The following is a 12,360-nucleotide window of genomic DNA, read 5'->3' on the forward strand; positions in this document are numbered from 1 at the left end:
TTTCGAAGTTTTTTTCAAAATTTTACCCATCACGCAATATCCCTAAAAAAAGCTTCAAAGTGCCTGATTTTAACCATCGTTATAAACACCCGTCCATTTTCCTGTGACGTCACATAGTGATGCCAACACAAACAAACATGGCGGAAAGAACAGCAAGCTTAAGCGATTCAACAGATTACGAATGTATTGAAACGGATGGTTGTAGTGTGGAGGCAGGTAGCGAAAACGAAATTGAAGAAGAAACTGAAGCTATTGAGCCATATCGGTTTGAACCGTATGCAAGCGAAACCGACGAAAACGACACGACAGCCAGCGACACGGGAGAAAGAGAGGACGAATTCGGCGATCGCCTTCTAACCAACGATTGGTATGTGTTTGTTTGGCATTAAAGGAAACTAACAACTATGAACTAGGTTTACAGCATATGAAATACATTTGGCAACAACATGCACTTTGAGAGTGCAAACAGCCCAATTTTCATCAATTAATATATTCTGTAGACATACCCTCATCCGCGCTCTTTTCCTGCAAGCTGATCTGTCCAGTTTTGGAGTTGATGTCAGCAGGCCAGGGAAGCTAGGGTCGATAGGGGGTTTAGCTCGCTCGTCTGCGGGAACAAACTGCCGCCATTGCTTGCCGTGCTACCGAGGTCCTTTGTCCCTGAATTGCTCACACACTCCGGCAGATTCAATGGGGGTCTGGCGGCCGATTTCTTTGACTTTATCGTTGGAAATGCATCTGCTTTGAGTGTCGCAGGATATCCACAAATTCTTGCCATCTCTGTCGTAGCATAGCTTTCGTCGGTAAAGTGTGCGGAACAAACGTCCAATTTCTTGCCACATTCGCATCTTTGGGCCACTGGTGCAACTTGAATCCGTCCCTGTTCGTGTTGTTACACCCTCCGACAACACACCGACGAGGCATGATGTCTCCAAGGTACGGAAAACAGTCGAAAAAACAGAAAATAACAGAGCTGATTTGACTCGGTGTTTAAGAAAATGGCGGATTGCTTCCTGATGTGACGCCACGTTGTGACGTCATCGCTCCCAGAGCGAATATTAGAAAGGCATTTAATTCGCCAAAATTCACCCATTGAGAGTTCGGAAATCGGCTAAAAAAATATATGGTCTTTTTTCTGCAACATCAAGGTATATATTGACGCTTACATAGGTCTGGTGATAATGTTCCCCTTTAACCCCCGATTCCAACCCTTGATGCTGTGTGCCAAGCAGGGAGGTAATGGGTCCCATTTTTATAGTCTTTGGTATGACTCGGCCGGGGTTTGAACTCACAACCTACCGATCTCAGGGCGAACTCTAACCACAAGGCCACTAAGTAGGTAATATAACCGCAAACAGAGTGACATAATTGGCCAATATAAATGAATCCACTGTAAAATGCAGAATATCAGGGAATTTCACATAAATGTAAGTGAGGAGAAGGAACATTTGTTTGGGAAAATAATGTGTCCATCCCCAAAACACTCAACCGCCCAGTCCCGACCTAAACAACGTTGAGACGGCCACTTGAAGCAGCGACTAAACTACGAAGCTAAAGCTAGCAAGAACAATCCATCCACCCACAAAACATCTCATCTGCTTGTGTTGTTGTGAACGACATCATCCATGTAACATCAATGTACAATCTGGACAAAAGTCACAACTTGAGTCTCTCAAGTCGTCGCCTTACTCGTCATGCACAGAACAACAGCACACTTCCTCCCTTCACAATAACATCCGGTCTGACTGTGCGAACAAAATAAAGGTTTTAAAAAAAGTACCTTGCACAAGCATAATGTACTTAAAGCACTTATTGATACATTTACAAAATTATGCTTTGACTTAAAATACAGGTGGAAGTTTTTAAAAGACGTATTGCACCAATAGATGTGAATATGTTTATTTATAACACAAAAAGCACACACTATGGTGGCAAAATAAGTGTGAAATGTAAAAAAAATAAATTGTAATGTTTTTTCATATTTTTATTGTAAGTTATTGTTACTATTACTATCATTTTACATGTTTATTCATTCCTAGTTTATATCTGGACTTTATTTGAAATTATAATTAGAGTTGAGTTTTGGTGGTACAATAAATACTAATGTTTTCAAAAAATTATTATGTTATTAATGGAGATGTCCGATAATGGCTTTTTTGCCGATATCCACTATTCCGATATTGTCCAACTCTTAATTACCGATACCGATATCAACCGATACCGATATATATACAGTAGTGGAATGAACACATTATTATGCCTACTTTTGTTGTGGTGCCCCGCTGGATGCATTAAACAATGTAATACGGTTTTTCAAAATAAATCAACTCAAGTTACAGAAAAAATGCCAACATGGCACTGACATATTTATTATTGAAGTCACAAAGTGCATTATTTTTTTTATCATGTCTCAAAACAGCAGCTTGGAATTTGAGACATGCAAGAGGTTAAGGTGGGCAGGGTTGGGGGGGTTGAGGTGTGTGTGTGTGTGTTTGGGGGGTAGGGGGTAGCAGGGTGGGGGGGGGTGGGGGGGTATATTGTAGCGTCCCGGAAGAGTTAGTGCTGCAAGGGATTCTGGGTATTTGTTCTGTTGTGTTTATGTTGCGCTACGGTGCGGATGTTCTCCCGAAATGTGTTTGTCATTCTTGTTTGGTGTGGGTTCACAGTGGGGCGCATATTTGTAACAGTGTTAAAGTTGTTCATACGGCCACCCTCAGTGTGACCTGTATGGCTGTTGACCAAGTATGCTGGCATTCACTCGTGTGTGTGTGTGTTAGGGAAAAGCCGTAGATATTATGTGACTGGGCCGGCACGCAAGGGCAGTGCCTTTAAGGTTTATTGGAGCTCTGTACTTCTCCCTACGTCCGTGTACACAGCGGCGTTTTAAAAAGTCATTAATTTTACTTTTTGAAACCGATACCGATAATTTTGAAACCGATACCGATAATTTCCGATATTACATTTTAAAGCAATATCATCTTTAGTTATTAATCATGATTTCAATATCAATCAGAATAATTGGGATTATCATTTGTGCCATAATCGTCCAACCCTGTGTGTGTGTGTGTGTCAAACTACTCACATTTGTCAAGCGCGTCCATGGCAGCTCCCATTTCCGCCTGTTGGATGCTACATGGAAAAAGAAGCAAAGAAAAGTCTTCAGCGTATTTTACCTTTTTTTTTGGAAAAAGCGTGAAAATAACAAATATGGAGGATTAGCGAGGATGCTTTTTATTTGTTTTGCTAAACAATGCCAGGTACAGCATCTCAAAGCGCTAAGCCTGCTGGCGGCGCCGGGCGATGTTTGCGTTCGCCACGCGGCGTCACCCCCGTATGCGGGGAGGCTGTGGAGATTAAGTGGCGTGAATACGGTAAAGAATAAGCCGTCAAAGATCCAATGGAGGAGACAAATTTATCGCCAGATTAGCTTCGCTTTCACGTCGGGGGCCGCCAAGGGGATTTGGGTGGGCGTTTGATGTATTCTAGTGTGATTCCTGCCGGCGGTTTCTTCTGCACCTGAGCAGAGCATGAGACGCGCACCATCTGCTAGAGTCGCCTTCTGCGCATTTCCACAACACTTTACGTCAAATCAATAATGGATCGATTCATTTTCATTGTGCATAACGCGTCTCCCGCTGGAAGAGCTTGATGGCTGTAATAAACGTCGGCGATCAAGCGCCGCCAGCCCATTAGTGGCGCTTTGAGACGTCAAGATTTTTACGAGTCTCGCTCACCTCGGTCCTTTGCCGCAGCCGATACGCTCGCCCTTGAAGTAGACGGCGACGGTGTAGGTGCGGGCGTGGGAGGGTCCCACTGTCTGCAGCGTCCTGCAAACACACACACACACACACACACACACACACGGCTTTAGAAATAACAGGAATGAAGTCAGAGGCCAAAGACACAAAACACACTCCGGACTTTGGAATGGGAAAAAGAGAAGAAATGATGCTAGTGAAACAAACATAACTCAACACAAGGTAGAGTGCTTTTTTATTTGCTAGCAGAGGCCAGCTGAGCACCTTCAGGTACTCGCACTTGTACTCTAGCACGTTGCACTAGTGAGAGCCACACTTTCACTCCTTTGGCAGCATTGGAAGACGTGGGCCAGGGCACGGCATGATTGCATGGACAACATAGCTACATCACTCCTCACACGTTTTTAATAAATGATAAATGGGTTATACTTGTATAGCGCTTTTCTACCTTCTAGGTACTCAAAGCGCTTTGACACTATTTCCACATTCACCCATTCACACACAGATGGCGGGAGCTGCCATGCAAGGCCCTAACCATATAAGGGGGAAGTGTCTTGCTCAAGGACACAACGGATGTGACGAGGTTGGTAGAAGGTGGGGATTGAACCAGGAACCCTCAAGGTTGCTGGCACGGCCACTCTCCCAACTGCGCCACGCCGTCCTTTCTATAACGTGTCTGTTTTAGAAACACGTTATAGAAAGGATGTAGAAACTTTAAAGGGGAACATTATCACCAGACCTATGTAAGCGTCAATATATACCTTGATGTTGCAGAAAAAAGACCATATATTTTTTTAACCGATTTCCGAACTCTAAATGGGTGAATTTTGGCGAATTAAACGCCTTTCTAATATTCGCTCTCGGAGCGATGACGTCACAATGTGACGTCGCATCGGGAAGCAATCCGCCATTTTCTCAAACACCGAGTCAAATCAGCTCTACTATTTTCCGTTTTTTCGACTGTTTTCCGTACCTTGGAGACATCATGCCTCGTCGGTGTGTTGTCGGAGGGTGTAACAACACGAACAGGGACGGATTCAAGTTGCACCAGTGGCCCAAAGATGCGAAAGTGGCAAAAAATTGGACGTTTGTTCCGCACACTTTACCGACGAAAGCTATGGTACGACAGAGATGGCAAGAATGTGTAAATATCCTGCGACACTCAAAGAAGATGCATTTCCAACGATAAAGTCAAAGAAATCTGCCGCCAGACTCCCATTGAATCTGCCGGAGTGTGTGAGCAATTCAGGGACAAAGGACCTCGGTAGCAGGGCAAACAATGGCGGCAGTTTGTTCCCGCAGACGAGCGAGCTAAACCCCCTGGATGTCTTGGCTCACACCGTCCCGAAGATGATCAAGAGAAGAATATCGACCCTAGCTTCCCTTGCCTGCTGACATGAGGGTATGTCTACAGAATATATTAATTGATGAAAATTGGGCTGTCTGCACTCTCAAAGTGCATGTTGTTGCCAAATGTATTTCATATGCTGTAAACCTAGTTCATAGTTGTTAGTTTCCTTTAATGCCAAACAAACACATACCAATCGTTGGTTAGAAGGCGATCGCCGAATTCGTCCTCGCTTTCTCCCGTGTCGCTGGCTGTTGTGTCATTTTCGTCGGTTTCGCTTGCATACGGTTCAAACCGATATGGCTCAATAGCTTCAGTTTCTTCTTCAATTTCGTTTTCGCTACCTGCCTCCACACTACAACCATCCGTTTCAATACATTCGTAATCTGTTGAATCGCTTAAGCCGCTGAAATCCGAGTCTGAATCCGAGCTAATGTCACTATAGCTTGCTGTTCTTTCCGCCATGTTTGTTTGTATTGGCATCACTGTGTGACGTCACAGGAAAATGGACGGGTGTATATAACGATGGTTAAAATCAGGCACTTTGAAGCTTTTTTTAGGGATATTGCGTGATGGGTAAAATTTTGAAAAAAACTTCTAAAAATATAATAAGCCACTGGGAACTGATTTTTAATGGTTTTAACAATTCTGAAATTGTGATAATGTTCCCCTTTAATATTAAAACATTAAGAATAATACTATTACCAATAAATAATAATATTAACACTAAATTAAAACACTATAATAAATAAATATAGAAATATTACATGACCTTTTTAATCAGATTAATAACACTTTAGCATTGAGAATATTTGCAGTAAATTACTTGCATGCATAACTTAAAAAAAACACTAAAAAAGACCTCGATATTTTGACACAAATGTAATTTTATTGTCAGACTCTAATTCAGGACAATTTTTAAAATGTTTTATTTGAATGCAAATAATTAATTTGCTCAAAACGTGCAAACAATTTTATTTTAAGTCCCATCAGGGTTTATTTTAAAGCGAAATGAGCCATCGAGCACACCAGTCAGACTCTCCTCACCCGTCCTTGCACTGACGTACAGTACAGTATGCATTGGCCTGATCACTGACAACATAACCTGGTTCAAGTAAACCAGAATGAAAACGCGCGGTTAAAATAAATAATAATCTGCATTTCTACATGATTAATGCGATAATGCTAGAGATCGATCACTTTAGTTAACAAGTAAACTGACAGATAAATAATTAAAATAATTAATACAAATAAATATACAAAAAAATACTAAATAAAAATCAGAGCCCCTATACATTTTGGCACCATTGAAAGAGCGCTTCTTACAAATTTTAATAATATATGTATGTATATATATATATATATATATACATATATACACAGTGATGGGGAAGCTACTTGGAAAATGTAACTAAGCTACTGGGGAAGCTATCCTGAGAGAATTGTACTAAGCTACACTGCAAAAGTAGCTACAGCCAAGGCTACATTATATAAATATATAACTTAATGTACAACTTTCCACCAAACAAGAGAAAAAATGCAAATTTTTAGTGTTTATCAAATAAACACTCGCTCGAAACATGCACTATGTCTGGCTTTTTAACATTTCTTTTAAAATGCGTACCATGAGGGGGAAAACTCAGTAAACAAATTAAATAAAAGGCAGTGAACCAATAATAATAATAAACACCATAATATATACTCTAATGGAGCTGCTGTTAGCTTTTCCTCACTGAAAAAACAATTTGTTGTACTTTTAAATGCAATCACAATGAAGTCCATTCCATTCTCGTCAGAGCAGAGAGGAGACCCACAACCACTCTGTGCAAAGCATTTCATCACTGTCAAGCTTCAAATAAACACAAACTTATCGTTTATGTTATAACGATGTAGAACAAAGAAAAATACAACTGAACTAAGAATCAACAGAAGAAAATTAATTTACAGTCATAATCATAATTTGCATTTTTTTTAAATCACATATTTTCTTTTAGTTTATGGATTGCAATGCCTTGAAGTTGATAGGTTTACTATTTGCTAATACATAATACAGGAACCGCCTGTTTTGTATGTAAACACATGACATTGTCGGAAGCTCGCATACAGTTTTGGATGCCTCTTTTCGTGGGGTTTTGCAGTAGCTACAAGTGGACGTCCTCTTGTAGCCCACACGGCAGGCTGGATATCCTTTTTTGGACATTAAGTCTAGCTCTCAACCAGAGGGAGAGTAGCTTATCCTCTGCCTCATTCAATGAGGAAACAAAAAAAGACAGAATAAATGTGTATTTCCATATAATGTTGGCATGCACATAGCAGCGATGTGCAACATGCAGTGACAGAAATTCTAGCTTTTTTTCACGCAGCTCGTCTGATGTGCAGGTGTACCTAATGATATGACCTGCTAATCAAAGTCCATCCATCCATTTTCTACCGCTTGTCCCTTTTGGGGTCGCGGGGGGTGCTGGAGCCTATCTCAGCTGCATTCGGGCGGAAGGCGGGGTACACCCTGGACAAGTCTCCACCTCATCGCAGGGCCAACACAGATAGACAGACAAAATTCAGACACTAGGGCCAATTTAGTGTTGCCAATCAACCTATCCCTAGGTGAATGTTCTTGGCGGTGGGAGGAAGCCGGAGTACCCGGAGGGAACCCACGCAGTCACGGGGAGAACATGCAAACTCCACACAGACAGATCCCGAGCCCGGGATTGAACTCAGGACTACCTTCGTATTGTGAGGCACATGCACTAACCCAGGGGTGCTCATTACGTCGATCGCGAGCTACAGGTCGATCTCGGAGGGTGTGTCAGTCGATCACCAGCCAGGCATTAAAAAAATAGTCCTAAAAATGAGCGATCATAAATCTTCACTATGACGTCACTTTCGTCACTTGATTGACATTCACGGCACCCGAGGGTCTTCTGAGATGACGCTGGCTGCTGCCAGCTCATTAAAATTACCGACTGGAAGGTGAGAAACACTTTATTTCAACAGACTGGCGCCGTACCTGTCGTCAAAACTCCAAAGACCGACTGCACAGTTGCGCTAACAAAATAAGAGTCTCAGAAAGCTGGCGTGCACAAGCTAGCAAGCTACAGAGTTTGCCGACAATGTATTTCTTGTAAAGTGCATACAAAGGAGTACGGAAGCTGGACAAATAAGATGCCAAAAACCAACCACTTTCATGTGGTATTGGACAGAAAGAAGGACTTTTTTCCTCCTCCATTCGAAAATGCGGACATTATCAGCACCACTGTCTGGTTCCAATCAATGCAAGTCATCAGAATCAGGTAATACACCAACTTATATTCTTGTCTTCATGAAAGAAAGGAATCTATATGTGTTAAACATGCTTGTATTATCTTTAAACACCTTGAACTTAACAATATTAACTATATGTGTTAAACATGCTTGTATTATCTTTAAACACCTTTAAGTTGTTAACAATATTAACTATATGTATTAAACATTCTTGTATTATCATTAAACACCTTTAAGTTGTTAACAATATTAACTATATGTATTAAACATTCTTGTATTATCATTAAACACCTTTAATTTTTTAACAATATTAACTATATGTGTTAAACATGCTTGCATTATCTTTAAACACCTTTTACTTGTTAACAATATTAACTATATGTATTAAACATACTTGTATTATCATTAAACACCTTTAATTTTTTAACAATATTAACTATATGTGTTAAACATGCTTGCATTATCATTAAACACCTTTAACTTGTTAACAATATTAACTATATGTATTAAACATTCTTGTATTATCATTAAACACCTTTAATTTTTTAACAATATTAACTATATATGTTAAACATGCTTGCATTATCATTAAACACCTTTAACTTGTTAACAAAAACATATATTTCATAAATAAGTAAATGTAAATTATATATATGAATGAGGTAGATCCCCACGACTTGATCAATTGAAAAGTAGCTCGCCTGCAGAAAAAGTGTGAGCACCCCTGCACTAACCCCTGTGTCACCGTGCTGCATAATCAAAGTAACATTTTTAAATACATTTTTCAACTGTCTGGAAAAAAATTGCACTGACTTTAGGCTATATATTTAAACTGTGTACATTTAAAAATAAAATAAAAATGATACTTTTGGGAGGGTGGGTCGTGGTTTTAATCGCAATCTGGGATCGCTTCCACAAATGGCCAGCTTGCAGACAGACTCAAAAAATGTGTCCGTGGAGCAAAATGTACGTAGAATTGAAACACAAATCTCATCTAAACATGTTTCATACACCACAAGAAAAGGTTTTAAATGTAAAAAAAAAAGACCATAATTCCCCTTTAAAACTATTCAGCACAGTGCACATGAATGAACACTCTGCTGCACAGACTGTAAATGAGTCACATTGTAACATAGTTGCTCATTTCCATCTGTAGTCCAGTAAGAGTGGCACTGAGAGCAAAGTGGGTGAAGTGTTTTGCCCAAGGACACAACAACACTGACGAGGATATGGAAGGCTGGGTTCGTACCAGAAACCCTCAAGTTTTTGGACGGCTGCTCCACTATCTGAGCCACGCCGCCCGACTTTTTTATTCATAAAGAAATAAAAACACATGATTGAATACAAGCTCGAAGTAATTAAAAAGGCCAACCCATGGCACACTTGGTCACCTCTGACTAAGCTTAAGTGCAAAATAAACGTGTGTCATTTATTCAATGCAAGGAATTAATAACAGCCAGCACATTAAAAATAACTAGAATTCATAAAAAATAAGACTGTGCATAATGAAATTGCAGTAACACAACCGAATATTAATATACGGTTGATTATTAAAGTATTTCTGATTCTGAATAGCAAAAGGGCCTGGAGCCCAGATGCTGAACTCAAGTCCAACTCCAGCAGGGTATGAGTGGCACACGCTGCAAAAACCTTGGATTAAAGCCCTGTTAGACAACGTGTTGGAAGCTAAAACCAGAAACTTGACAAAGTGTAAGCGTAAACGAACGAACGGTTGACAGATGTTCCTCATTTGGAAGAGAAAGAAGAGCAGTCATTTGAGATTCTTCTGCGGGGACGAACGTGTGAAACGAGACAGAAAGACAAAACTTGGGAGACGTTTTGAAATGTTAACATTAGCATAAACACGCTGTGCTCGAGCTGCGAGTCGCCCTGAATTATTCACACACAATTTACTTATTTCAGGAGAGCGATCCATTTTTAATGCAGCGTGGTCACTTATGACACTCATATCAATAATTCACTTCCTTCTCCTCTCACTTACAAGCCAGCGCGCGCCAACAGCAAACAAGACACTTGCGAGCGTCGTTGTAGCACAATCTCAGCAGGGGGGGGGGGCCTCACAAAGCTGCTATGTGTTGCATGCGCTGGTAAGAACACACTTGTCAAAGATCCTCTATGTGACAGGAGCGCTGTGCAGTTTTTAGGAATTTGTTGCAAACTCACAAGCTAAATATCCTCTTATGATAGGAGCACTGTGTTGTAGAGAACCAACTGCAAAAACACTTGTCAAAGATCCTCTATGTGACAGGGGCACTGTGTTGTTTTAAGAACTAACTACAAAACCACTAGTCAAAGATCCTTTACATGACAGGAGAACTGTGCGGTTTTTAAAAATCTACCGCAAACACACTATTCAAAGATCCTCTATGACAGTGGTCCCCAACCTTTTTGTAACTGCGGACCGGTCAACGCTTGAAAATTTGTCCCACGGACCAGGGTGTGGGGGTGGAATGGGAATTTTTTTTTTTTTTTGTCATTAAAAAATACAATCATGTGTGCTTACGGACTGTATCCCTGCAGACTGTATTGATCTATAATTATTATTATTTTTTTTTAATGAATTTATTAATCAATCAACAAAACAATACACAACAACACCACAACAATGCAATCCAATTCCAAAACCAAACCCGTCCCAGCAACATTAAGAACAACAATAAACAGAACAATTGAGGAAACACAAATCCAAATGTTGTGAAACAAAAATGAACATTATCGACAACAGCATCAATATTAGCAACAACAAAACCACTAGTCAAAAATCCTTTACATGACAGGAGAACTGTGCGGTTTTTAAAAATCTACCGCAAACACACTATTCAAAGATCCTCTATGACAGTGGTCCCCAACCTTTTTGTAACTGCGGACCGGTCAACGCTTGAAAATTTGTCCCACGGACCAGGGTGTGGGGGTGGAATGGGAATTTTTTTTTTTTTGTCATTAAAAAATACGATCATGTGTGCTTACGGACTGTATCCCTGCAGACTGTATTGATATATATTGATATATAATGTAGGAACCAGAATATTAATAACAGAAAGAAACAACCCTTTTGTGTGAATGAGTGTGAAAGGGGAACATTATCACAATTTCAGAATGGTTAAAACCATTAAAAATCAGTTCCCAGTGGCTTATTTTATTTTTCGAAGTTTTTTTCAAAATTTTACCCATCACGCAATATCCCTAAAAAAAAAGCTTCAAAGTGCCTGATTTTAACCATCGTTATATACACCCGTCCATTTTCCTGTGACATCACACAGTGATGCCAATACAAACAAACATGGCGGAAAGAACAGCAAGCTATAGCGACATTAGCTCGGATTCAGACTCGGATTTCAGCGGCTTAAGCGATTCAACAGATTACGCATGTATTGAAACGGATGGTTGTAGTGTGGAGGCAAGGAAATTGAAGAAGAAACTGAAGCTATTGAGCCATATCGGTTTGAACCGTATGCAAGCGAAAACGACGAAAACGACACGACAGCCAGCGACACGGGAGAAAGCGAGGACGAATTCGGCGATCGCCTTCTAACCAACGATTGGTATGTGTTTGTTTGGCATTAAAGGAAACTAACAACTATGAACTAGGTTTACAGCATATGAAATACATTTGGCAACAACATGCACTTTGAGAGTGCAGACAGCCCAGTTTTCATCAATTAATATATTCTGTAGACATACCCTCATCCGCTCTCTTTTCCTGAAAGCTGATCTGTCCAGTTTTGGAGTTGATGTCAGCATCTGCTTTGAGTGTCGCAGGATATCCACACATTCTTGCCATCTCTGTCGTAGCATAGCTTTCGTCGGTAAAGTGTGCGGAACAAACGACTGACCATTTCGTCGGCTTTCCCCACAGCCTCGTATTTTGAACAAATTTCGTCCAATTTCTTGCCACTTTCGCCTCTTTGGGCCACTGGTGCAACTTGAATCCGTCCCTGTTCGTGTTGTTACACCCTCCGACAACACACCGAC

The 12,360-nt window shown here is 40.5% G+C and overlaps 1 protein-coding gene across 2 annotated transcripts in view; it reads right to left on the bottom strand.

Moving 5' to 3' along the window:
* Positions 1 to 12,360, bottom strand: part of drosha (drosha ribonuclease III) — a 298,514-nt gene that overhangs the window by 20,852 nt on the left and 265,302 nt on the right. For both annotated transcript variants that reach the window (XM_072913522.1, XM_061965099.1), the window contains exons 30-31: positions 3,735 to 3,827; positions 3,083 to 3,129 (exon numbers count right to left, since the gene is read on the bottom strand). In XM_072913522.1, the coding sequence (XP_072769623.1) occupies positions 3,083 to 3,129; positions 3,735 to 3,827 (140 nt within the window). The remainder of the gene's footprint in view (positions 1 to 3,082; positions 3,130 to 3,734; positions 3,828 to 12,360) is intronic.

Source organism: Nerophis lumbriciformis, linkage group LG07 (assembly GCF_033978685.3).
Source record: "Nerophis lumbriciformis linkage group LG07, RoL_Nlum_v2.1, whole genome shotgun sequence".
Lineage (NCBI taxonomy): Eukaryota > Metazoa > Chordata > Actinopteri > Syngnathiformes > Syngnathidae > Nerophis > Nerophis lumbriciformis.